Source organism: Gopherus flavomarginatus, chromosome 4 (assembly GCF_025201925.1).
Source record: "Gopherus flavomarginatus isolate rGopFla2 chromosome 4, rGopFla2.mat.asm, whole genome shotgun sequence".
Lineage (NCBI taxonomy): Eukaryota > Metazoa > Chordata > Testudines > Testudinidae > Gopherus > Gopherus flavomarginatus.
In genome coordinates this window covers 211,450,732-211,477,657 of record NC_066620.1, presented here as the reverse complement: position 1 = coordinate 211,477,657, position 26,926 = coordinate 211,450,732, and the positions used below count along the sequence as shown (strand labels likewise).

The following is a 26,926-nucleotide window of genomic DNA, read 5'->3' as shown; positions in this document are numbered from 1 at the left end:
CCTGTAGTAGACTCCTAGCACGATATCACCCTTGTTTTTTTACCCTTTTAACCTAACCCAGAGACTCTCAACACTTCCGTCTCCTATGTCCATCTCCACCTCAGTCCAAGTGTGTACATTTTTAATATATAAGGCAACACCTTCTCCCTTTTTCCCCTGTCTATCCTTCCTGAGCAAACTATACCCATCCACACCAACATTCCAATCATGTGTATTATCCCACCAAGTTTCAGTGATGCCAATGATGTCATAGTTGTATTTATTTATTAGCACTTCTAGTTCTTCCTGCTTATTACCCATACTTCTTGCATTTGTATATAGGCGTCTAAGATACTGGTTTGATCTTGCCTCTCAGTTTTGCCCTGACCCTCCTTTCTCTTTGCCATTATAGCCCATGCTCCCTCTTGTTTCCGACCCATCTCCCAAGTCTTCATGTTCCCCACTTACCTGTGGGCTTTGCTCACCTGTCCCCGTCGAACCTAGTTTAAAGCCCTCCTCACTAGGTTAGCCAGTCTGTGTGCAAATAGGGTCTTTCCCCTCCTCGAAATGTGAATGCCATCTCTGCCTAGCAGTCTGTCCTCAAATAGCATCCCGTGGTCGAGGAAGCCAAAGCCCTCCTGGAGACACCATCTTCGCAGCCAGGCATTCACCTCCATGATGCATCTGTCTCTGCCCGGGCCCCTACCTTTGACAGGAAGAATCGAAGAGAATACCACCTGCGCTCCAAAGTCCTTCACCCGTACTCCCAGAGCCCTGTAGTCACTCTTGATCTGCTCAGCGTCACACGTGGCAGTATCATTTGTGCCCACATGGATGAGTAGCATGGGGTAGTAGTCAGAAGGCCGGATAATCCTCGACAATGCCTCTATAACATTTTGGATACGGGCCCCCGGCAGGCAGCATACCTCCCGAGATGAAATGTCAGGGTGGCAGATGGGCACCTCCGTCCCCCTCAGCAGAGAGTCTCCGACCACCACTACCCCACGTTTCCTATTTTCAGTGGTGGCAGCAGACCTCCCAGCCTTAGGGGTACGAGGCTTCTCCTCCTTTACTGAAGGGGGAGATTCCTTCTCTCCTGTATCAAGAAGAGCATAACGGTTACCTGTTACCACGGCAGGAGGGTTCGCAGCAGGGGTGGAGCACTGCCTGCTGCCAGTGTCCACCCTGAGCCATCTCCTCCTCCACCAGTGCTGTGTCAGCAGTCCTGTGAACTGGGACTTGGTACAAAACATATCACAATTATATGACAGTGGTGAACATGGGGTTCCAGGGTGTTGTTTTGAGGTACCAACTGCTACAGCTCCATCCTCTGTCCCTGTTCGTTGTGATAAGTAGGAGCTGTTCCCTTTTGTCAGGAGGGTGGGCTTGTCTGGGAGTTCACTCTAGTACTTGATCTGCTGGGCTGGGCTGGCCCATAATCATTTGTGCTGCTTGGTTCTTTATTTTGATGTTAACACCCAATACTGATGTAATCCCTCAGATGTCTATTGAGAGATACTTCATAAATACAGCAAATCAGAAATAAATAGGGATTGGGTGGGGTCAGTCCTGGCATGATTCCAACACTTGAGGAAAACTTCTGTGCAAGAAGCAGCACATCTGTGTTATGGAGAAAGATGTCATGGGAATGTAGCTTCCTCTTCTACTACCAGAGCCTCATAAAGACAAACAGAGAGCCTGGAAGCCGAGACAAACAAAGCGAGAGCTAAATTAAAGAGAAAACAAATACAGTGGCACAAATACAATTAACATATCAGCAAATTGCCCAATTTTCTGGCAAAATTGGATCTTTAGAATGATTTTCTGTTCTATTAAGTCCTGCAGGTGCTTTATCTAAAGCATTTCTCCCTCACACACACACACACGCACATTCTGCTTTCCTACCCCTAACCCTCTGCAAAGCACAGAGAACATGAAAACAAGCCGATTAGCACAATGAACAGAATGACAGCAGAAATCTTGAAAAGAGCCACCGATCCAGTTTGGGATTATGCCCCCTAGAGATTGGCTGGCAGTCCTGCCTTGGGCTGTCATAGCCTTTGAACTTATGCTAAGCAGGGTCAGGATAAATCATTACTTGGATGAGGGACCTCTGAGCTGTTGCAGTAAGTGGAGCTTTCCCTCTGAGTCACTCAAATAATCCCCCAGCATGGTGCCAGAGGCTGCTTTATTTGTTAAACTGAGGTCAGGCCTGCTTGTCATCCTACTATACCCCGGAGTAGGAGTGCTAATCCCCAGTTTGCTGGCCAAATTTCAACATGAGGTAATTGCCCTATTTTAAAATGTCATCCTTCCCAAACCACTGGCTTTTTGACATCAGTGAAACTTACATACATTTCGAAACACCTACCACCATGGTAGCTAAACATCTAAGGCAGTGGTCCCCAAAGTTCTCAGTATCACGTCCTCCTTACTCCTGTCTGCACCTTCTCCCCCTCCCGCCCAGCACTGGGGCTGGGAGCAGGGCTGTGGCTCCTGGGGGGACGGGGAGGAGGGACTCAGAGGTAAGGGGGCTGAGGCTGGGTCCGCAGCTGGGGTTGGGTCTGGGGCCAGGAACAGAGCCGTGGCTAGGACCAGGGCCAGGTGCGGAGCCGCTGTTGGGCTGTGGTCAGGGGCCACAGCTGGGAGCAGTGGGGATGGGTGGTGCTCTCTCCCTGCCTCCCCCTGCACCCCACCCACAATATTCCTCCATGCCCCCCTACGTGGGCGCACCCCACAGTTTGAAGACCTGTGATCTAAGGCATCCTGTGCTAGAAAAGGATACCATGGCAGACAGAAGAATGACCACAGGAGAGCGCTAGGGCTGGTAGGCAAGGCAAGGTGTTAGTTATGGAGAGGCAGAAGCTAATGAGAAAATAACAGATCTACAAAATATTAGAAAATAAACATACACGGTCATGGTAATATGTGACAATGTGGGGTGTTTCAAAGGTGGGATTGATGTGAGCTTGGGACAGCTGCATTACTCTCAAGCGGTAAAGCTAAGAGTGAGTTAGGCAGATGATTTTTGTGCCATCTTATATTTTGTGCATGCCGCCAGCACAGTAGGGGATAAAGAGAGGATTTCAGTCTCCAAGGTTGTGAGTTGGGTACCCATTATCAGATAGTCACATCAGAACAGAACTCCTGGAAGGAATTATCTAGATGTTGAACTGATGCATCCCGCAGTCGCAGAGTGGAGAGGTTTTTGTTTTCCTCTGGTGGCTGGCCACAAATGCGGCTGATGAGTCTAGTGCAACCAGGAGGCATACTCCTTTAGCTCAAGCAGCACTCATGCTTTTAGTGCAAGAGGTCCTGTGTTCAAACTTTGATGTCAGCCCAAGCAGGGTGGGTTACGTCTGCTTAGATTGTCTCAAAGCGTCAGCTGAACTGCTGAGAGATTCTTGCCTGGCCAATCACTGCCAGCTCATTCTTCTCCACAGCTCACTGCTTTTGAACTTCCCCAAACCCTGGCCATCATTTAGTGGCCCTTCAGCTAATCAATACGCTCACCTCTCCCATGTAAAAAAGCTTATCCTCCCAGCATGTCTTCTGTTTGGTGCATGAACCAATCCCCTTCATTCTGCAGCCCAGCTGCTGAGGCAGCAATTAGTTTATGGTCAGGTTTTATCATTAGGGTTTAAAAGGAAAAAAAAATTGCAGGGTAAAAAGGTTCCATGGTTTATCCAGTGGCTGGTGAAATGTGGATGCAGCAAAGCAACTGCTGTAAGACTGTGACTTTCCTTTATGTCATATGCTTATTACACCAACCGTATTCTGTGCGCATGTGGCAGAGAGGCAGCCAGACAATGACAAAGAAAGAAGGGGGAATTGTCCTAACTTTCCCCCTTCCTTTTGACATTTGGTTTTGTTTGATTCTCAGTTGCTGGACAGCCAAAGCCAGTGACTCGGGACTTTCTGTGGGAGGAAATGCAGAACTGCTAAACGAGCAAAAAAGGAAATCATAGCAGACTAGGTCCCAGGCCTTGCTCCTGCCCTGAGAAGAAATGCTCCAGTTCGATTATCAGATTATCTAGTTCCTCACCTGGCACCAGTGCAGCATTGTTCCTGGCAGCACATTTACTCGTGTTTCCTTATGATTAACCTTAGATTGCATTGTAGTCCTGGGGGAATGTTGTGCCAAAAAATACAAACATTATGTGCATAATATTTTAAAATTCTGCAAAACTGACTGTCACGGAGTGTGGGGGAGTCCGGCCCTGCACCCCTCTTCCTGGGACTCACAGTGACTCTTAGCCAGCCAGTAAAGCAGAAGGTTTATTGGACAACAGGAACACAGGTTACAGCAGAGCTTGCAGGCACAGTCAGGACCCCTCCACCGAGTCCTTCTGGGCTTTCAGGGTGCTTGGATCCTAGCTAGGATACCCTGAATTCCGCCCACACAGCCCCAAGCCCAAACTCAAACTGCTTCCCTCCTGCCACTCCCTTCCTTTGTCCCCTTCCCGGGTAAAGGTGTTGACCTTTCCCCTCCCTTACCTAGCTCAGGTTACAGGCTCTGGCATCGTCCATCCCCTAGAGTCCTCCCCTGCTCTCCCACTCCCCACACAGACAGTACCTACTGCATCACACTGACAAATGTTGTTTGTCAAAATAACACTACATAATCATGCCAGTTTCAATTATTTTGGTAATTTATTTCAAAATACCTATCAGCAAGTATGTCTGTAACAATACAGAGTAGCAGCTGTGTTAGGCCTGGTCTACACTATGCGTTTATACCGATTTTAGCAGTGTTAAACCGATTTAATGCTGCACCCGTCCACACAAAGATATCGATATAAAGGGCTCTTTAAACCGGTTTCTGTACTCTTCCCCGACAAGAGGAGTAGCGCTGAAATCGGTATTACCATATCAGATTAGGGTTAGTGTGGCCACAAATCGGCGGTATTGGCCTCAGGGCGGTATCCCACAGTGCCCCACTGTGACCGCTCTGGAAAGCAATCTGATCTCGGATGCAGTGGCCAGGTAGACAGGAAAAGACCCACGAACTTTTGAATTGCATTTTCTGTTTGCCCAGCGTGGAGCTCTGATCAGCACGGGTGGCGATGCAGCCCCAAATTCAAAAAGAGCTCCAGCATGGACCATGCGGGAGATACTGGATCTGATCGCTGTATGGGGAGACAAATCTGTTCTATCAGAGCTCCGTTACAGAAGACGAAATGCCAAAGCATTTGAAAAAAATCTCCAGGCTATGATACAGAGTCCACAGCACAGTGCTGTGTGACAAGCGTAACGGAAAGCCAAAGAATTAAATGGACGCTCATGGAGGAAGGGAGGGGGGACTGAAGACTTCAGCTATCCCACAGTCCCCGCAGTCTCCGAAAAGCATTTGCATTCTTGGCTGAGCTCCCAATGCCTGTAGGGTCAAACACATTGTCCAGGGTGGTTCAGGGTATATCTCGTCAGTTTACTCCCCCCCACCACGAAACAAAAGGGAAAAAAAATCATTTGTTGTCTTTTTTCAATGTCATCGTATGTCTACTGCATGCTGCTGGTAGACACGGTGCTGGGGCAATGAACAGCAGCATCCTCTCCCCTCCCTTCCCCGGTGGCAGACGGTACAGTGCAGTAGGACTGGTAACCGTCCTCGTCATCATCCCGTGAGCGCTCCTGGCTGGCCTCAGGTGAGGTTGGCCGGGGGCGCCTGGGTAAAAATAGGAATGACTCCCGGTTATTCCCGGCAGATGGTACAGAACAGCTGGTAACCGTCCTCATCATAGCAACTGGGGGCTGAACTCCATCAGCCCCACCCCCCCTTTCATGTCTAAAGAAAAGATTCTGTACTGCCTGGACTATCACAGCAGCAGGATGCTGCACTCCTCTCCCCTCCACCCTTTAGTGTCCTGCCTGGACTATCTTAGCAGCTGGAGGCTGCCTCCCCCTCATTTTATCTCACTAAAAAGTCAGTGTTGCTTATTCCTGCATTCTTTATTACTTCATCACACAAATGGCGGGACCCTGCAATGGTAGCCCAGAAGGGTTGGGGGAGAAGGGAAGCAACATGTGGAGTTGTTGCACGGACACCCCGTAGAATAGCATGCAGCTCATCATTTCTGTGGGATCTGACATGGAGCAGCTGTGCTCTCTGATACACTGGTTCTCTAGTACACTTGCCCCATATTCTAGGCAGGACTGACTCTATTTTTAGATACAACATAAAGGAGGAAATGACCCGGGGAGTCATTCCCATTTTTGTCTTTGCGCCCCCTGTGGACCTCAGCTAAGGCCAGCCAGGAGCAGCCATGACAGCAGCAGACAGTACAGAAATACTGATAACCGTCATCTCATGGCCAATTTACAATGGCCCAGCAGACGGTTCAGAACAACTGGTAACCATCTCTGCTACCTTGCAAAGGCAAATGAATGCTGCTGTGTAGCACTGCAGTACCGCCTCTGTCAGCAGCATCCAGTACACGTGGTGACAGTGACAAAAGGCAAAATGGGCTCCATGGTCGCCGTGCTATGGCATCTGCCAGGGCAATCCAGGGAAAAAGGGCGCGAAATGATTGTCTGCCGTTGCTTTCACGGAGGAAGGATTGAGTGACGACATTTACCCAGAATCACCCGAGACACTGTTTTTGCACCATCATGCATTGGGATCTCAATCCAGAATTCCAATGTGTGGGGGAGACCGCGGGAACTATGGGATAGCTACGGGATAGCTACCTACAGTGCAACGCTCCAGAAATCAACGCTAGCCTTGGTACATGGACGCACATCACCGAATTATTGTGCTTTGTGTGGCCGTGTGCATTCGACTTTATACAATCTGTTTTACAAAACCAGTTTATGTAAAATCGGAATAATCCTGTAGTGTAGACGTAACCTGAGTCTGTATCCATAAAAAGAACAGGGGTACTTGTGGCACCTTAGAGACTAACAGATTTATTTGCGCATAAGCTTTTGTGGGCTACAGCCCAATTCATCGGATGTATAGAATGGAACATATAAGAAGAGGATACATATATACATACAGAGAAGATGCCATACCAGCTCTGAGAGGCTAATTAATTAAGATGATCTGTTTTCAGCAGGACAAAAACCTCTGGCTTGAATAGAGACTGGGAATGGCTGAGTCATTACACTGCTTGAATCTATTTCTTATAACTATCCTTACACCTCTTGTCAACTGTCTCTAACTGACCATCTTGATTATCACTACAAAAGTTTTTTTCCTGCTGATAACAGGTCATCCTCTGTATAGACTAACACTTGCTGGCGATGAGACATATACTATGCCTGTGGGTTTCACAGATACTTTCTGACATCAGATGAGGCTCAGGAATCTTGGGTTCCATTCCAGGCTCTGGGGGAGTATGTTAGGAGACACGGACTTTTCTGCTTGGTTCCCCCCATGTGTGACCTCTTCTGCCTCGTCCTCTCCAACCTGTCCCTTTTCTTTCCCTCCCCTCACTCCTTGTCCCAGTTTCATTCTCCTGGCCTACCCAGTCCCCAGCTCCACTCCTGAGTCCCAGTCCCCTCTCCTAGCTTCTTATCCAATCTGTCTTTCCCTCCCTTCTTACTTTGGCTGCCAGTCTCAGTCTCCCTCTCTGGGTAGTTCATCCACTTTCACTTTCCTCCCTACCTGGCTCCTTGTTCCAGTCTCTTTTCCCAGCCAGTCCCCAGTCATGCACCCACACTCCAGCTCCTTGTCAGATCTATCTCCCTTCCCCAATCCCTCTCCATTTCCTTTCTCCTCCAGCTCCTCAGATGATCTCATTGGCTCCCAGTCTCCCTACCCTCCTCATTATTTCTCTCTCCTTGTCCTACTCTCTTCTGGCCAGCTCCCAGTCCCAGAAAACTGTGAGGGACCATGGGCCTCAAACCTGGTCCCTCAGGTCCTTGGCTGCCACCCAGCAGCTCACCTGAACCAGTGGAGAAGGGGCTAACGTGGTCTAGTTCACAAAGGGCCCCATCCACAAGGCTCCTGATTGGGGGAGACATCCAGCCCCACTGATTGGCTGGGGCACACCACTTAAACCAGAAAGAGGCAGAGGAAGTTGTGTGAGCAATTAGGTCAATTGCTGGATGCTATGGATCCTGCCTACATGCCTGAATCCTGCCTCCCAGCCTGCTCCTGTCCTCCTTATCCTAGCCCCCCACCCCCGTGTGTTTCCAGTTTCTGCTTTCATGTCTTGCTCCAGCTCCCATCTCCTATCCGTGACACTGACTCTGGCTTCAACCCCTGGCTTGGCGCTTGACTCTGACCTTTGGCTTGTCACCTGATTCTGGTACCAGATGCCTGACTCTAAGCATTAGGCATGATTGCCATGCCCTGGCCCTATAACTGCTGCTCAACCAATCCTATACTCCCCTTTCCCCTAGCTCCAGTCCCAACCTCCCCTTTCTTTTCCTGAGTTCCCAATTACTATTTCCTTTCCCAACCAGTTCCAGCCTTGCTTTCCCCCCAGCTCCCAGTCTTATTGCTGTTGCATTAATTTTGATGGAATCAATGGGCAAACGGTATTAACATAATTCAGGCCTGGTCCAGCATTAAACAGTGTTAAACAAGGTCTCGGATATGGTCTGCAGAGACCTCAGCCTGGACAGTACCATGGAAAACATACCAGTCAACATCCTTTTATGAAAGATAAAGAAAAGCAGGAGAAACAGTTAAAACATTTGAAATGTAAAGTATTAAATATTAGCTGCAGAGAGTCTTAGGAGGGAAACCCCTTTGTTTGACAGCCTCTTAGCAGGTATTCAGATGGTAATAACTGTCCTTTTGGGGAACAGAGAAGTTAGCTACGATGGGCTGGAGCTGTCGTTGTTGTTGCTAATGTTAAAGTCCAATCCCATTTCATCCCAGGTGGTGGTTAGGATTCAGCTGGAGCCATTAGAGGTGGCCATGTTATCTGGGTCTCTCTCTCTGACCCGGTCTGGTCGGGTCATCTCTCAGGATTATGATGACAAAGACCCGGGGTCCCAGGAGATGGTAGGAATGGCAGCCATGATGGTTTTGGAGCCCCTGTCTGTTCTTTATTTTCCACTCAAAGTCTCTTTCTTTAAGGACCCAAAAAGGGAGTGATGAATGGACTAGCCCATCCTCTCATTATTTTGTCTGCCAGTTAGGCCTAATAGCTGACACACAAAGTTTGGTTCATAATTTCTAGACCTTCGTTTTCTTGTTTACAAGGCATGATTTTAACATACTCCTTGAGTTATATCAGAAGGTGTTTTTGTTTGGACTAATTCGGTCTGTCTCCCTTTCGTGTTATTCCCCATCAACATTTGTTATCCTAGGTTTCTGTGACGTCTCATGAACTTTATATATGTTACAGCTGAGCTCACAGGGTAAATTTGTAAGCCCAATCATCAACCAGTCCGAGCCTTCCTCCCCTCAGCCCCTCTATCAATTATCAACCAGTCCTCTCCCCATCTAGTCCCAATCTCACCAGATGCCCAACCCCAGCCGGGAGCCATAGCAGGGAAAATCTGGGTTCACCTCTGCAGCCTGGACTAGAGGGACCATGCTCAATCCTGGCACACATAGGAGGTGTGAGGGAATGACATATGCCCAGCCACTGTGGGGATGGCACATGTGCTATCTGGTGAGCACTAGGATCTGTGAGAGGCTGGAGCATGCTTGTTGAAGACAGAATCATTGGAAATTTTTCTGCTCAAGTCTAAGATGTCTCCACTGAGCATGTGCAACCTGAGATTTTTCAAAGGCTTATACATTGGATAAATTTGGTCAGATTTTCACCAGAACAGGCAAAGGCACATCCCTGACACAAAGGCCACTACCCTGACTGATTTCAAATTCCTGTGCCATATTATAGGGGTGCTAGAACTTCTTGAAGAATAGGTCACCAGACTTTTTTTAATATTCCAAAATAATGCATTTCCCCCTAGCCTCATTCTCAGAAAGGGCTGAACTGTTTTGGCTGAAACTTTCCAGAAATATTCAGCCTGAGGCAGACACCTGAGGCATGGGAAATTGCACTCCAAATCATTAAAATTTGGCAAAGATATAAGCAACTGAAAACAGGGTCTTATAATAGGAAGTGTCAGGCAACCTTAACAGGCGGTGTAACCATCCTGTATATAATAATAATTAATACAAAATCAAATGTAATTCATGACTGTGGGGAGATTTTACATCAGTTACTATTTATGTTTTTCTCCCTGCCTTGTTTTAAATGATATTTCCTTCATCTGCAATATATTTGACATCTCCGCTTATCTCACCAGTCCATTATTCTTTGTTTTTTCTTTGCCTTTAGCCTAAAGCCATCATTCAAAAGTGAAATGTTTGCTCATGTTACAAAGCAAACATCTGGCTTCATTATGGAGAGATGTCTTCATATTTACATCACAGGCATGTCAGGTAGTGAGAGCTGGAATTATGCTAGAGCACTTCAGGGCAGTGAACTTGATATGCTCAGTACCTGGAAGGCCTTCGAACCTACATTAATGAACTAGCGTTTGTGTAAGTGATGTTGTCCTTTAGTTGGTGGAACAGAGACAGACTAAAGGATTTACAACAATTACATGCAGCTAAAGAAGTTCTCCTTTAGCTCATGGCTACTACCCCCAGGCTATAGAATCATTTTTGTTCCCTCTCTGGCCCAATGGACATTTATTTCATACAAAGTGGAATAGTTGCAACAAGGAAAGACCCCCTCCGCCCCCACCCCATATACCCTATATTAGAGCACTCACATGGGATGTAGGAGATGTGGGTTCGAGTCCTTGATGCAAGTCAGGCAGAGTGAGATTTTGAATCTGGGTCTCCCCCATGGCAGGTGAATGCTCAGGTATAAGCACTGTGTGTATATATATCTCCTCAATATTTGTTCCATCCTATGTATCCGAAGAAGTGGGCTATAGCCCACGAAAGCTCATGCTCAAATAAATTGGTTAATCTCTAAGGTGCCACAAGTCCTCCTGTTCTTTTTGTGGATACAGACTAACACAGCTGCTACTCTGAACAGGGCTGCCCAGAGGGGGGGGGCAAGTGGGGCAATTTGCTCGGGGCCCCCATGAGAATGGCTGAGGCTCCCTTCCCGGCCCTGCCCTGACCCTGCCTCCGCCCCTCTCCTGGAGCCTCAGCGCATGCAGGAGCGTCCCTGAACAGCGGTGCAGCATGGCTCCGGTGGGGCTCTTGAGCTCCTCCCCACTCAGAACCGCGTGGTAAGGGGCTGCGAGCTCCAGCGGGGCCTGAGCTTCCTCCACTCAGCCTGGACTCGCAGCCCTGCCCCCTTACCACACAGTTCTGAGCAGGGAGGGGCTCAGGCCCGCTGGAGCCATGCTGCAGCTGTTCAGGGATGCTCCTGGATGCGCTGAGGCTCTGGGAGAGGGGTAGAGGTGGGGGTAAGAGGCCGAGGGGATTGGATAAGGGGTAGGGAGACCCGGGGACAGGGAGGGGGCAGGGGTTAGGGGGGCGGTTAGGGAACAGGGAACGGGGGGGTTGGATCGTGGGCATTCCGGGGGTCTGTCAGGACTCGGAGGGGTGGATAGTGGTCAGGGCAGTCAAAGGGACATGGAGCAGGGGTGGGGGTCTGGGGTGGTGGTTGGGGAGGGGCCTCTGGGGGACAGTGAGGGGACAAGGAGCAGAATGGGTCGGGGATTCAGAGGGAGGCAGGCAGGAAGTGGGTGGGGGTTGGATAGGAGGCAGAGCCAGGCTGTTTCGGAGCACAGGCTTGCCTACCCTAAAGCTCATTCAGCAGTTTGAGGCTTGCAGAAGAGCCAAGCTGTTAGCTTTTCCATTAGGGCTATAATTCCTTTCACTTCTCAAATGTCATATTATAGTCTATATTTCATTTCAGTGCCATAGGGAGATTCATGCCAGGGAAGGGTAGTTTAATATAAAATTAGCCCCTACCTTCTTCCCAGCCGTACAAAGGGAGACCCCACTCCACTGCATTTCCCGAGGCTTCAAAGGCGTTAATTCAGTGGTTCTCAAACTTTTGTACTGGTTACCCCTTTCACACAGCAAACCTCTGAGTGCAACCCCCTTCCCCTTATAAATTGAAAACACTTTTTAATATATTTAACCTATTATAAATGCTGGAGGCAAAGCGGGGTTTGAGGTGGAGGCTGACAGCTCGCGACACCCCCCATGTAATAACCTCGTGACCCTCTGAGGCGTCCTGACCCCCAGTTTGAGAACCCCTGGGTTAATTTAATTTTAGCACCCTGTGTCCATTCACATGCATGTGCTATTTTGAGCATTTCAGTTTTCACAACATAGGCTCATCCCAGATTCTGGAACAAGCTCAAATGCTCAGTTCGTGGAGTATGTTCATAAGCTATACTAAAGACAAACCCACAGTAACCGTCTCCAGTTTGTGAGGGACCCCATGGAGCCAGTATCTAGGAAACAGATAAATGCATGGAGGTTAAGTCCATTAATGGCTATTAGCCAGAGTGGGTAAGGAATGGTGTCCCTAGCCTCTGTTTGTCAGAGGGTGGAGATGGATGGCAGGAGAGAGATCATTTGACCATTACCTGTTAGGTTCACTCCCTCTGGGGCACTTGGCATTGCCCATTGTCAGTAGAGAGGATACTGGGCTGGATGGACCTTTGGTTTGACCCAGTATGGCTATTCTTATGTTCTAACCTAAATGAACCCAAAGTTATGGAGACAGATATGAGTCAAGGAAGCTAGCAGAGTATCAGAAACCTGGAAAAATCTCTGACTGGATGGGCTCAGGCGTTTGGTCACAAGCTGAGGTGGTTCAAAGTTTTGGATATTTTTTAAGCAGAATTTTTTTATTGTTTCTTTAAACAATCAAACACAGCAAGCAGCAAATATTTGGCCACACACTTCTGAAACCTCAAACCATATTCGGGTTTTGGCAGACCAATTTCAGCTTTTCAATTAAAAAAAACCACAACAAATTTTGAAGGAAAGCAGACATTGTCCAAGATTTTTTTCTGCTTTTTAAAAACCCCTAGTTTTTGATCCAAAAAAAGTTTTGATGGAAAATGTTTGTCCAACCCTTTTAATGAGCTTTAGTGCCTTTTAGCACTAGCTGATGCTGAGAACCAGTGATACCTCGTAAAGAAGTTTTCTCAAAACTGAGTTTGTGCTGAGATGCGGAAGGCTTATTTTTCCTAGGGCCGCCCGTGGAGCTGGGAGCAAGTGGGGTAATTTGCCCTGGGCCCCTCAGGGGCCCCCACGAGAATATAGTATTGTATAGTATTGCAATTTTTTTTATGGAAGAGGCCCCCAATATTGCTTTGCCCTAGGCCCCCTGAATCCTCGGGGCGGCCCTGATTCTTAAACAATGTATAAGAGAGACACTACCACATTTTGTGCAGGGATCAATTCAGCATTCATGTTCGAAGGCAGCCTGTGAGAACACCTACAGCAAACGCCTAGATTGAGGACCCCACTGGGGTTGAGGTGTGGGCTAGGCACCAAACAACTTTGGCTTTGTACATATGCAGTGTCAGAAATTTAAGTGCCTACAGGTGGCAGCTGAGCAGAGGTTCTGAAATTCTATGTTTTGGATTCAGATACCTAAAGTTGCAGTTAGGCACCTAAATCCCTTTGTGTATCTAGTCCTAAGCGTTTTACAGACATGAAAAAAGACATAGGCCTAGTAATATTATTGGGAGTCACCAAATGGTATTATTAGATATAGTTTTACAAGTTCTATTTAAATTAATGTGTAGGTAGCAAGATCTTGGAGAAATGCTGGCTGTTAGTTGAGGTTCTCAATATCATCAGTAAAATTGATTATCTCTGAATAGAATAATTTCATGGTTGCAAATTTACTGTTTACAGGGGATACCCTCAGACAAATTAAAACATGATGTCAAAAGCACTATGATCCTGGACATGAAGATCTTACAATCTTACAACACAGGAATGTAGGGAAGGGAGCTATGAAAGTCGTGTGAACAAGCAGTAAATTATGACATAGGTTTTGTGAGGGCCATGCTTTTTCGCTATAATAGGATGGACATATGAATCCTTGGTTGATGGGAGGCCTGGGCTATATGAGACTGGCAGGGAAGGGGCCTTGTAAGAAGGGAATTGAAGGAGTATATTGTGGAGGCATGAAGAGGTCATGGAAGAGAGCAGGAGAAGGACATGAAGGGCTTGGGTGCGTTGGGTAGAGCAGGGCAACTGAGTATGGGGAGCAGGGAGGCCAGCCGGAGCTGAGTTGTTGAGTGCAGAAGCTCTGAAACTGGGGAGGAAGACAAATCAGGGTAGGGCAGAGCTTTGAGGGTGGGTGGGAAGAGGACAAGATGATGGGTCACAGCAGCAGTTGAGTGGTTTGGGAATTCCAGGGTACAAGGTGGCCTGGGGGGGTGGGGAGTGTGTGTGTGTGTTGTTTCATTGATCATAGGGGTAGCCGTGTTAGTCTGGATCTGTAAAAGCAGCAAAGAATCCTGTGGCACCTTATAGACTAACAGACGTTTTGGAGCATGAGCTTTCGTGGGTGAATACCCACTTCGTCAGATGCATGTATTCACCCACGAAAGCTCATGCTCCAAAACATGTTAGTCTATAAGGTGCCACAGGATTCTTTGCTGTTGTTTCATTGAGTGGCTGGGGAAGAGGCAGGTCCAATGCTTCTATATCGTGATGCCAACTTTTCCCAACCTAGCGCTAAACATTTCCCAAATCTGGTGAAAAATTCTCAGATAAAGTTTTTTACAGTGCTTCTATATCCTGGGGAATTTCCCAAAACTGGGAATTTTCACTCAAAACGTTTTACTCACAAATGCCCAGATTTTGGGAAATTTCCCAGGTCCCAGTGTGAGGGTGCCCTATAGGGTGCAGACAGTGGTCAGCCCTGGGATGGGGAGGAGGCTTTTGGCAGCTTCCAGCCCACCAATGCCCCAACTGCACATGACATGGGTGGTGGTCTGCAGAGACTTCAGGCCCCAGACTGCAATGCGCTCCCTTGACCCTAGCCGCAGGCCTGTGTAGTTTGTTGAGACCACGATTCCCAGCATGCATTGGTCCTAGCTATGAGCCGTCAGGGCTGATTTGTGCGCAAGGGATGCTGGGGTTTGGAGTCTCTTTGCCACCCGCTCTTCCGCACGCCTCCCAGTCGGTCTTCAGAGCGCATGCGCAGTAGAGGCGGGGCTGCGCAGTGAGTGACCACGCTCACGGGGCGAGCCCAAGTGTTCGCTGGCTGGCGGGGGCGTGGCTGCGGCTCCACCCCTCCGGCTGCTGGTTGGTGTGTGTGCGCCCGAGGCTCCAGCCCCTCCTCGCTGGTTGGCTGGCGCTGGCCAATGGGCTGTGCCGCGTGGCCGTGGCGGGAAGTGCGGCGCGGAGCGGAGCGGCCGGGTAGGTCAGCGCGCGGCAGAGCCGCGTCTTTCCCCGGGCTGAGGGGAGCCATGGAGGCGCGGAGCGGGGAGGACCCCGGGGCCCACCGCTCCGCGAGGCCGGGGCCCTGAGCAGCCTTCGGGCCAGTGCGCCGGAGGCGGGGATGGTGGCCCGGGCTGGGGCGCTGCTGCGGCGGGGCTGGGCCGGGCCGGGCCGTTGGTGAGTGAGGGGGCAGAACGCGGAGGGGGTTGATGGCTGGGCCGCGGGGGGGGGGCGGGGCAGGCTGTGGTGGTGGCTGGGCCACGGGGGGGCGGGCTGGGCCGGTGGCTGGGCCGCGGGGGGGGGCGGGGCAGGCTGTGGTGGTGGCTGGGCCACGGGGGGGCGGGCTGGGCCGGTGGCTGGGCCGGGGGGTGGGGGGCAGGGCAGGCTGTGGTGATGGCTGGGCCATGGGGAGGAGGGGGAGGGTCTTGGGGGAGGAGGTAGGATGTGGTGATGGCTGGGCCGTGGCAGGGGGCGGGGCAGGCTGTGGCGATGGCTGGGCCATGGGGGGAGGGGGACGGATTAGTGCAGACTGGGATGTGATGGCTGGACTGTGGGAAGGTGATGAGGGGCTGGGGGGTTGGAAGAAAGAGGGATGGGGGGACTTCAGGGGCTGGGTTCTGGGGTTGGGAGTCAGGACAATGTTGTGCGGGGGGGGATAGTTGGCATTGCGGTGACAATACAGTGGGTGCACGTGGTTAGTCAGTGAGGGAGTGGGATTTGGGACTGCAGATGTGGGGAGTGGGTGCCGGGGCTGGTGGGGCTGTTCAGCACCTTTGGAGAAGCGGTGTTGGCAAACCAGCTTTGCGTAGAAGCTGCTGCTCAGGTGATGTCTTCCTCTGTTTCACCCCTACTTGGGGGATGCACTCTGCACTGGGAAGGTCAACTTTCTCTTTACCAAACATTGTTAATTGTGTGCACTGTTAATGCAGCAGTTTAGTTCTGCGCAGTGCCATTTTGCAGTGTGGTTGTAGCAAACTGTGCAGCAGGACTGTGCTGAACAGTGATTCTTGAAAGATGTGTCCATGCTCGAGTTCTTTCTTAAAATCCCACTGTTGCAACAAGTTTCTATGTTCCAAGCAACACACAGTAAAATATAGACCACTAAACTCAAGGATCAAATAGAAGCACATGAAGCATTGTGGGTGAGCTGTCAAATGTTTACCAAACTTTCCTTGTCTTTTTCTCTTTCAGGATTTTGTTGCAGGTGAAAGTCTGAGGATTGTTATGACTTCAAAGACTGTTTTTATCTGTTGCCCATTGGGCCACAAAAAGATATGGCTACAGAAGCTAAGTACAGCATTGTACGGGAAGTGGGCCGAGGGAGCTATGGGGTAGTTTATGAGGCTGTTGTCAGTCAAACCAGAAACAAAGTGGCAGTGAAAAGGATGCAGTGTAATGTACCTGAAAATGTGGAACTGGCTTTGCAAGAGTTTTGGGCCCTGCAAAGTGTTCAGAGCCAACATGAGAATGTGATCCAGTTAGAAGAGTGTGTCTTGCAGAGTGGCCAAGTCTTTCAGCCAATCAGCCGCCAGTACAGGAAATCGGACAGTCATCTGCTGCTGATTGAGACCTGTCTGAAAGGGCGGAGATGCATGGACCCCAAGTCTGCCTGTTTTGTGTGGTTTGTGATGGAGTTCTGTGATGGTGGAAACATGAATGATTTTTTGCTGTCTCGCACTCCAGATTCTCAGCTGAATAATAGCTTCATGCAGCAGCTGAGCAGTGCTGTTGCTTTCTTGCACAGAAATCAGATTGTGCACAGAGACCTGAAGTCAGATAATATTCTTATTTCCCATAGCCCTGGAGGTCCTGTAGTAAAGGTAAGAGGGGAATCCTTCTTGCTGCTGCTCAATATGTGGGTGAAGTGTTATGCCAATTGCATTACTTGCACTGAGTTGGTCACTTGGATAACACTGTAATATTCAGTTTCCTCATTTGTTTCATTCCCTTTAAACTTTTAGAAAAGGATGGGCAATTCACTTGTATGAGTCTCAAAAGAGAATTTTGGTGAGGGTGTGGGGCAGTCAATTACCTTTTGGCCTCTTCGGGGAATCCTGAGAGCATTTCTGTAGCATCTTTCATGCGCAAGACCTTCCTTTAAGAGGAACAATTTAGGGTTAATTCAGTTTTAAACCACTACCTAGCCACTGTGTTCCTGATCAGTTGTGGAGTATTTTCTCAATGAAAGCAGCAGGGCACTTGTGATTTCAGTGCAATCACACTGTTGGGTCCAGGACCTATTGGGGCTATCCTTGGTAACACTGGGACTAGAGAATTGCCACGCTAAATGATAGAGGATAAAGTTGCTCGCAGAGAGGGATGTTTTAAATACACCCTGGATTAACTGATTGCAACTAACCTTACTATGGTTCCTGCTTTCTGGAACAGATTAGATTTGTCTTTTGGGGATATGGGAAGGAAGCATGAAGATATTGAGAATAAGGTCTTCAAGGGTTTATACAGCATCGTCCCTTCCCTTATTGGTGGACCTACAGTCCTTACACACTTAACAACGCTTCCAATATTGTAGTCTGTAGCACTACTTGCTGTTTTGGAAGCAAGAGGTTTTCTTGTCTCTTGCTTCATCTGGGCTCCAGCCATGGGTCTTCGTGGTTAAAATGAAGACTGACTAATTCTCTTCCTTACAGTGACAGACTGAAAACAAGTCTTTCTCTGGAATAATTCAATGGGAAGAGCAGCTTAGTGGCAAGAAAGTCAACTCACAGTTTACTCCCAATTCCAGGGGAGTTCCAGCAGTTAACTCAGGATGGTAGGCCTGTCCCTTGTGGGTAACTCATGTCTTGGCCCTCAAGATCAATACTGCTATATTACTTTCTCCTTTGGAGCAGCCAAAGGACAATCAAACTGAAGTTTTGTTATTCAATACAGATAATAGTGAATATAATAGAATTCAGAGCACTCAATGTAGCTGCCTGCTCAATTGCTGTTCTGTTCATGCCTGTATGCACAGTACAATGATATAGGTAATGATGGTGACCTCCTAATCTCTCCCGTTTTCGTCTATAGGTAGCAGACTTTGGCCTGAGTAAGATATGCCAGGGGAAAGTGAACGTGAACCAGCATTGCTTCTCGTCAGCCTGTGGGTCAAACTTCTACATGGCACCAGAAGTGTGGGAAGGTCGTTATACTGCCAAAGCTGATATCTTTGCCCTCGGGATCATTTTCTGGGCTATGGTAGAGAGGATTACCTTCAGGGATGGGGACTCTGAGAAGGAATTGCTTGGTGAGAATAATGGCTGTACAGCCAGCAATGAGCCCTAATTTATAGATCATTCTCCTGCCTTATCCCCAGCAATCCTCTAAGCCCTGAGGATCTTTTTCCCAGGTATAGTCACATCATCACCCTTTTTTCTGGCATGGTATTGGATATGGCTTCCTCTGGAGTCTGTCCACATTTCTCCACATCTCCACCAGAGGTATTGCCAGAAATCTGTAAAGCCCTCTTCCTCTTTCTCCCTACCCCTTTCCTCATGTTGAGTACACTTCCTTTGCGGGACTCCCCAGTCTTTAAGACCTAGGAGCAACATGTTCAGAGCATATTATCTTAACTTTACTTTTGTTTGAAAGCTTTGTTAGACTTTTGTGATCTCTTCTGCTTTTTCATTTACAAAAATGTTTGACATAAACAGCCAGGAGAAGAAAACTTGTCACCTGGCTTGGGCCATCCATTGAGGACAGGAGGTTGGGAGATCAGCAGAAATGGGACTAGCTCCAATGAACTTTAATAAACCAACCAACCAAAGAACTCCAAAACAAAACCTCCAAACATATTCCAAAGGAAGTGCTGAAAGTCAGAGTTAAATTCCATTGGTGAAACATTTTCAGTATATCCACACTCTACAGTCAAGATTCAGCAGCTTTATAGCCATGTCTGCTTTACCAGTGGTTCTCAAACTTACTTGATCGCACCTCCCTTCTTTGTGTTTGTGGTAGTTTTTGCGCCCACCTCCTGTCACACAAGTACATATACCAATATATGCAGCAGCGGTGCTTCACTTCAATGAGTTTTGGCGTCTGTTTTTCACTTGAATTTTTTTTTTCTGTGGCACGAATGAGCCAATGGTCCATTGTAATAAGAGCAAAAGCAAAACTGCAGTTGTGATCCATGCTGACGCTTAAATGTGCAAATGGATTAACCTACAAATGGCAATTTGTATAATGCTAGGCAAGCTTAGCAGAAATCCATCAAAATGCACAGTGCCATCTTAGAACCTGATATGTCCGGAGGAATCATCTTTGCTAGTTGTTCATTGCTGGGGGTAAAATGTGTGCACTAAGTTCCCCCTCCCCTAAATCTCATGTGTGCCCTCCAGCCCCCCAATACATTCTGCACCCCCCCAGTTTGAGAACCTCTGCTCTACCTTGTTACCCTTGCTGTAAATCTATCTTTCCTTGAAGATGGGCTGATCTACAGTTGGTACATTTTGTCCTGCTGATAGTGGTGGTATATGTAAAGCCCACAAGGCAAAGGACCCATCCAAAGGATTGTAAGGACATGTAAGAAAATAGGTTATGAAGCGGGAAGGGATGTTTAAGTCATCCTTAGTGTTTTGTCTGGCTGAACAAGATCCTACAGGGATGGATGGTCTGTGATTCTAGGAATATATATTGCAACAGAAAATGCACCTCGAAAGAACAGAATGACAATCTTTTGTATGAACATACTAATCAGAGGCATTTCAACTCACTCAGGGAAGCCCAATATACATAATGTACACATTTTTTTTAAATATTGTTATAATTTCAAGTCACAATAAAGGCCTTTAGAGAGAGGCTCCTTTTACTGAGCGGCTGCTTTGTTTTCAAAACATAGTGAATTAAGAACTGAGATCGTTCCTTTTCAAAATGCCAAACAGGAAAAAATGTTTTAGTTCTTGGCTAGAAAAACAGGAAATATTCTGGGTCTGAGGCCAAGGCATGAACAGACTTCATTAAAGTTTATTCAATAGCCATCCACCAGCTTGAGATAAGAGACTTGCCTGGCTAACCTCCATATGCAGATCGGTCATTTATTCAGTGCTTGCTGCGAGGGCAGAGCAGCTTGACTGAGCAGTTTCCTTTGCTGTCTCTTTGGAACCCAGCTAATCCACTTTGACCAGTGCATTTATTTACATTTCTGTTCCTTAATTTTGCTGAGGAGAAGCTGTATCCAGCAGTCTGGATAAAGGTAAATGGAACATACGGTCATTTATTATTAAAAGTTGTTTGACTTAAATAACTGAACCACTATTTGCTCAGTTAACTTTTTTCTAAGTCATCTGAGCCAAACATAACTTGCTTCTGTCTTCCTTAGAGCTTCCAGTTCTACTGATGCGGTAAAATTAATTGAAACAGAGTGGAGTAGGGGAAGCTCTTTGCAACAGGTTGTTTTCTTTGCATGTGATCTCTATAACCATTTGACAATGTCCTGTGCAGGCCAAATTTAAGTGTCTTTCTGTTTCCCTCTGCTTGATGCACACTTGTGCAGAAATGGGGATGTAATAAACTTGATGGTTCCTATTTTGGTATTGAACTTCTTCTTCTGTGGCTGGTATCTTACAACACTTGTCTTGGCAGTAGCCTTTGAAGTTGGGTTTCACATGCTGTGATCATCTACTAATAAATCCTGTGTTGCTTGTCAGATGGACCTGTGGTGTGGATGAACTTACTCTTGTGTGGATTCTCCTTTTCCTCAATCTGACATCTCCCTCTTTACAAACTATGCCCAGGAACCTACATCTGTCAAGGCAAGCGGCTTATTCCTGTTGGGGAGGCGCTGCTGGAGAATCCCAACATGGAACTGCAGATTCCTCTGAAGAACAAGAAGTCCATGCCAGATGATCTCTGCAGGCTCCTGCATGACATGTTAACTTTTAACCCAAAGGAAAGACTGGATGCCTTCCGACTAGAAATTCGAATCAGGAGAATCTCATATGGGAAAAAGCGCCAACGTTCATAGCAGCAAGTGGTGATCAGGTTGGTGTCTGTACTGGAGTAATTTCATTTCAAATTTGCAATCCTAGTTTTTGATACTGACCTGATTGGCCTAAATTCTTTAAATCTAACAGCAGTTCCCTAGAGTCATTGCTTGGTTTCTTTCAGTTTGATTGTACCCTTCGCTGTCAGGATAACTGCTCTATAGGAGCAATATGTTGGGTTCAGTATATTGTATGACCCCATGAGTGGTAACTGCTCAGCACCCTTATAGGTAATAGAAATGGAGATAAGAAACCAGTGTCAAATTAACCTGTTTCTCCTTAATAAACACCTGTAATGAGTTTCACACACACTTGTTACTGTGTGTTACCACATATTTTCCATGTGTGGATGCACTTTTAAAAGGTGGTGTTTGGCACTCTCTTGCATGTTAGACAAATGGGAGCCAGGTTATATAACGAAAAGTTGACTGTTAGGTTAGTGCCAAGAGCCCTATCAGATTGGGGGTCGCGTTGTACTTGGTAAGGTGATGTACGCAGAGAAAGGCGAGGTTCCTGCCTCAAACTGCTCTTACAAACAGGCCTCAGTCCTGAAACAGAATCTGCTAGTGTCTGTCCCTGTGACCTTCCTGGGTCCCTATGAAAATCATGCTGCTGATTAAGTCTGACTTTGTGCTCACACTTGAAAATTTTGGCCCTAGTCATTGCATGTTGTTGTGACCTTTTTTGTTTTTGAGAATAGACAGTAGCAGCTTTGTTAAAACCTCAAGTGTGTAGAGCACAAATTTCAGGAATTCTTTGTCAATGTTTTGTACATTGTAATGAGGAAACAGAAAGCCATTAATAGGATAGTGACCAAAACACTTAATTCTGTTGCAAATTATACTAATTCACTGTAATTTTCTAATTGTTGCCGCTATTTTTAAGTTTGCTATAAGACTGTTCTCCATGGTGGACTGCAGAAATGTTAATTGAAATGAGCTGCAATAGAGATTGGTACCAATCACCTTCTTTTGCCCCTAAAGGGGTCTCTTGCATCCTTTCCTCAGTGATAGAAAACCTCAGCTTTCTTGCTGAAGAATTCTGGGCTCTCTCAAACCCACCATGCTGAAGCACAGTTGTCTATAAGGGTTGCTAATAAATAGTTTGTTTTTTTTTTTCTTCCTGGAGCTGGGAATATCTTTCAGGCACCTCTAGCTCATATCAGCCTGAAAAGCAGTGACCCCAACCTGAAACTTGTGGTCTAAGGCAGTTTTTTTTTTCAAAGTACGGGTCGCGACCCAGGACTGGGTCACGGAATGTCAGGCACTGGGTCGCCTGGCTGATTCAAATTGTAAATGACAGTTGCTGCACAGCAGCTCTAAAGGGCTGCGCAGCACGGACCTGAAGAAGAGAAAGGTAGGCGGTGGGCGGGAACTGGGGAGGGGAGCAAGTTATGGCTTGCAGGGCTGCTATGCGCCTCTCCCTCTCTTCCCCGCCCCCCCCCCCCCCAGCTGCTGCTGGCAGAGGGAGAGAGGCCCTTCCCCTGGAGCTCTGGCAGGGGGAGGGCTAGGGGAGTCCTCTGGCCCCAGCTCTGGGGCAGCCTGCCTGCACCCCAAACTCCTCATCCCTGGCCCAACCTCAGAGCCCTCAGCCGCCTGCATCCCAACCCTCTGCCCCAGCCGGGCCCCCTCCTGCATCCTGAACCCCTCACCCCCAGACAGCCCTCACCTCTGCACCCCACCCTCTGCCCTATCCTGGGCCACCTCCCACACTCCTTACCATAGGGTTACGAAGGCTAGTGTCTAGCTAGTTATGTAAAGTGGGGTAAGCTGGAACGTATTGCAACATTATGATTTTATGAAAACTCTAGTCGAAAGCTATTATGATGGGTCACGGACATCAACAATTTTCTTCAACTGAGTTATGAGGAAAAAAGTTTGAAAACCACGGATGTTGGGCACTGCCCAACAGTACACTAACTATCAGATCAGTGTTAGATGTTTACTGTCATTTGACTGTGAATTCTTAAGCTAATGGGGTAGAAGAGCATAAAGGATGCTGTACAGGGGTTCTCAAACTGGGGGGTCAGGAGATTATTACATGGGGAGGTCGAGAGCTGTCAGCTTTCATCCCAAACCCCGCTTTGCCTCCAGCATTTATAATGATGTAACATAAATTAAAAACACTTTTTTAATATATAAGGTGTGGGGGGGTCATACTCGAGACTAGCTGTGTAAAAGGGGTCACTAGTACAAAAGTTTGAGAACCACTGCTGTAGAAGATTAGAAACATCAGTTTCACATGGTGGTTGCAGTGTTTTAACAGTAAATCTGGAGACTGAAGTCCTCTCTCTGAATTGCAGATACAACAGGCAGGGGCAGTGCAAATTCCCCCACAAAGCCCCATGTGGCTGTCTCAGTCCCCTGCTTCAGCAGTCTCCTCTCAGGAGACAGGGTAGCTCACTTGATGCTTGTTCAATTTTTGACTTCTCTGTTGAACCAGTGCAGTGCTGGTTTAGCTATGTAGAAAGTTTTACCCTAGGAATTAGTGTCAAACCACTAACTAGACGTCAGATGGTAAAATTTCCGTTGCCACTAGTCTGGGCTGGAATTGAAACTGAATCTCCCTGCTAATCTGAAATAAGAGTTCTTGTTCATTGGAATGCTAGTCTAATTAAGGTGTGGTGATGAGGTCTTTGATTGTCACTGGCTTCTTCCACAGGTCCTGTATTCCACTGTTACCATCACACAGACATCATGACCAATACCTCTGAATTCTCATTGGATTAATGGTTTGACCCTGAGGGAGACTGGTCAGAATAAATCTTGACTGCTTCCCATTTGCCCAATGGTTGTATGTAAAGGAACAATTATTTATTTGTATAGTAATTTTAATATGCAAGTCCTACATAGATTGCCCAATTTTTTAATGGAATATTGCAGACTGACCCTTTGCTTGTATAATAGTGAAGAAGGATGTTGGTGACTGAGGCTGCCAACCGTACCAACTCGGTGGCCATGCTCCAAACTGTCAATTCCAATATGACCTGTCCTTGGTACAGCAGATGAGGATTGTCTTGTGCAGTGTTTAATTAGAGCTTTTCATGTAATTCCTTCATTCCATGGTACTTGGCCATGTAACTAAATGGTGGCTGTTGCTGAAAGAGTCGCATGGTGTAATCTAATCTAATGTTTATCCAAAAACTTTCTAGCAGAAACAGAATATATTTTCATCACAGTAGTTTGTGAATATTCTTGCTTAGCTTAACAGAAATGCATTCTTAAAATAAATACAAAGACTGTTGAATATGCCAAATTGTTATTAGAATGTATGTATCACTATTACCGTAAGTAGTTTAGAGACTGAAGCTGTCTGCTGTGTCAGCTTTGTCCCAGCTGGTCTGACATGAGAAACGAAAAGGACTGAACTGGAGTATTGGCAGGTCAATAGGGACCCAACCTATTTCCCTCCTGTCTGAAAATAGTTAACACCTCTGCGATTGATATTTAACTATTTCTAAAAGCCCTTAGTTCCAGGAAGGTGACTAAGTAGCCCTGGTTTTCCCTCCAATTCTCTTCTTGCCCTCAGCTCTATTTTAATTTGTGATTTGAAGATGGGCTACAGTATCTTTGGACACAACTGATACTATGGGACAGGAATGTATTGTCAGAGGAAGATAGAAGAGAGCTCCTCTTTTTTCTCAATGTTCCCTTATTTCAGAAGGGGGTCTTGTGGGGAGGAAGCAGGTAACTGATGTGAAGTCACAACAGCACCATTTATGGAGGGAGAACAGTGCTTGGAATTAATGGCAAAAATTATTTAATTTTAAAAAATCTGTAACATATTTCAATCAGATCTCTGGGCCTTGTCATTCTGCTGTGGACATTAGCTATTGCCTGCAAACCAGTCTCCATTCTCTTCCCTTCCCTTCTGCCACAGAGCTGTGACTGCAGTATAAAAGCTTCTGCATTCCCTCATCTTAAAAGTTCATATAGTAGAACCTTCCCTAGAATGTATTCCACACTACTTACTTATTTGATCTGGAAGCCCTAGTGGGTTACACAGGAAGAAGTGGAGAACTCTCCCTATGGCTTGGTGATGCCTACCTCTGTAAAATGCAGCATTTCATAGATACCTTGCAGACTCAAGTCATCTGAGCTCTAGCTGTAACCATCAAATAACAAATGAATGTCCAGTATTAATGGTTACTGATCAGAGCTGCTGCAGGAACATACTCAGCCAAAACTCTCCTTTATAAAACTTTTGGAAAAACCTCAAAATCTTTTAACAAACTTAGTGCTGGTGGAAGTTGCTGGCCTGGCAGTTATAGTGAGGTAGCAGTGCAAACGTTTTGCTCTACATTCTGCCCTGGACAAGTAGATTAGCTATAGCAGTGAAAGGAGTTGGTTCTTCCCAACCAGTTCAGCATTGCTCAGAGGGATAAGGTTGGATAGGCTCAAGCAGGTGAGAATGGGAGTCTGAAACTCATTTGTCATCTGGAAATTTTAGATGTATTTTGGAGAAGGTTCTTGTCTTGTTAAAGCAATGAGACTATTAGTAAGCATGCTTTGGCTTTGGTCTGCTCTTCTTCCCATACAATACTACTCAATTTTACAGCTTGCTGGTGTTGCTGTGGCTTTGTTTCTCAAGTCAGGTGGCTCATTCTTAGAAACTACAGCATCAGCTGACTGTGTTTTGCTCACCAGCTTGAGGCTGCAAAATTGTTCAACTTGCTTTACTGAAGAAATTCTTGTAAAATTTATTTCTTCTTCACTCCCACAGCTATTGAAAGTGTGCTGTCTGGCTCTCTAATGCCATCTGTTCTTAGAACAGCCAAAGTCTGTTAGCCTTGTGGAACTATCATAGTTGAGGAAGAGTCAAACTTTGCAATGCAGACCACAGTTAAGATTACACCAGGCAATAAAACCACTTTGAGGCACTTTAAATGTTTGCGTGGCACAGGGTTGGCTACTCTTGCTTGTTTTATCATACTTTGTTGATGTTCTCCACAGCCTCTGTCAGAAATACTTATTTGTATGTGTGCGTTTTTGTTACCTCACACTGTGTGTGTTAAGTTTAATAAAAGGTTTTATCCAGACACCTTGTATCCCTGCTCTGGGCACGAAGCACTGCATTGTGACGCCACCTACACGGAAGGAACGATCTGTGTAAGGTGGGTGGCCCTGGTGAAAGCTATTGCTTCAGTGAGCAAAGAGACACGTTTCTCCGCTTTTATTATTCACATGACTAAAAACGACATGCTCTCGGCAGGTGTAGAATTTGCTCTTGGTTACCTGCCTTGTGCTCCTGATGTGTTTGTTCCTAACAGTCCCTCTCCTCTGTGACATACTGTGCTGCTGACAGCACACATGGGCAATTCTGTAGGGAACAATCTTGCACTGTACTGGGACTAGATCACCTAATACATCTCACCCATTTTTACCTCTATTCTGTCTTCTTACACAAGGTAGCACTTCTTGAGAACTGAGCCTACAATTGGGGAATGGGCAGAATTTATGACAGGCACAAACCGAACATGAGTATGGCTTGGGATAAAGAAATATTCTACTTCCATTCTGTAGGGGAGAGGAGGACAAAACTGGACCTTGTGAGTTTCTGTGCTACCAGAGTTTCTCTCTTCAAAGGGTATGGCTACACTTGAAACTTCAAAGCGCTGCTGCAAGTGTGAGTGTGGTCGCAGCGCCAGTGCTGGGGCATTGTTTACACTGGT

The 26,926-nt window shown here is 47.0% G+C and overlaps 1 protein-coding gene across 2 annotated transcripts; it reads left to right on the top strand.

Moving 5' to 3' along the window:
* The first annotated feature begins 15,199 nt into the window (after positions 1-15,199).
* Positions 15,200-24,034, top strand: LOC127048855 (serine/threonine-protein kinase PDIK1L-like). 2 transcript variants are annotated; one of them, XM_050948917.1, is made up of 5 exons: positions 15,200-15,256; positions 16,469-17,097; positions 18,305-18,521; positions 21,007-21,253; positions 23,917-24,034. In XM_050948917.1, exons 2-4 carry the CDS (start codon positions 16,552-16,554, stop codon positions 21,234-21,236), a joined length of 993 nt encoding a protein of 330 aa, XP_050804874.1. In that variant the 5' UTR covers positions 15,200-15,256; positions 16,469-16,551; the 3' UTR covers positions 21,237-21,253; positions 23,917-24,034. The 2 variants fall into 2 exon arrangements, with proteins under 2 accessions (XP_050804874.1, XP_050804875.1); XM_050948918.1 differs by lacking the exon at positions 15,200-15,256 and adding an exon at positions 15,444-15,454.
* The last annotated feature ends 2,892 nt before the right edge of the window (positions 24,035-26,926 follow it).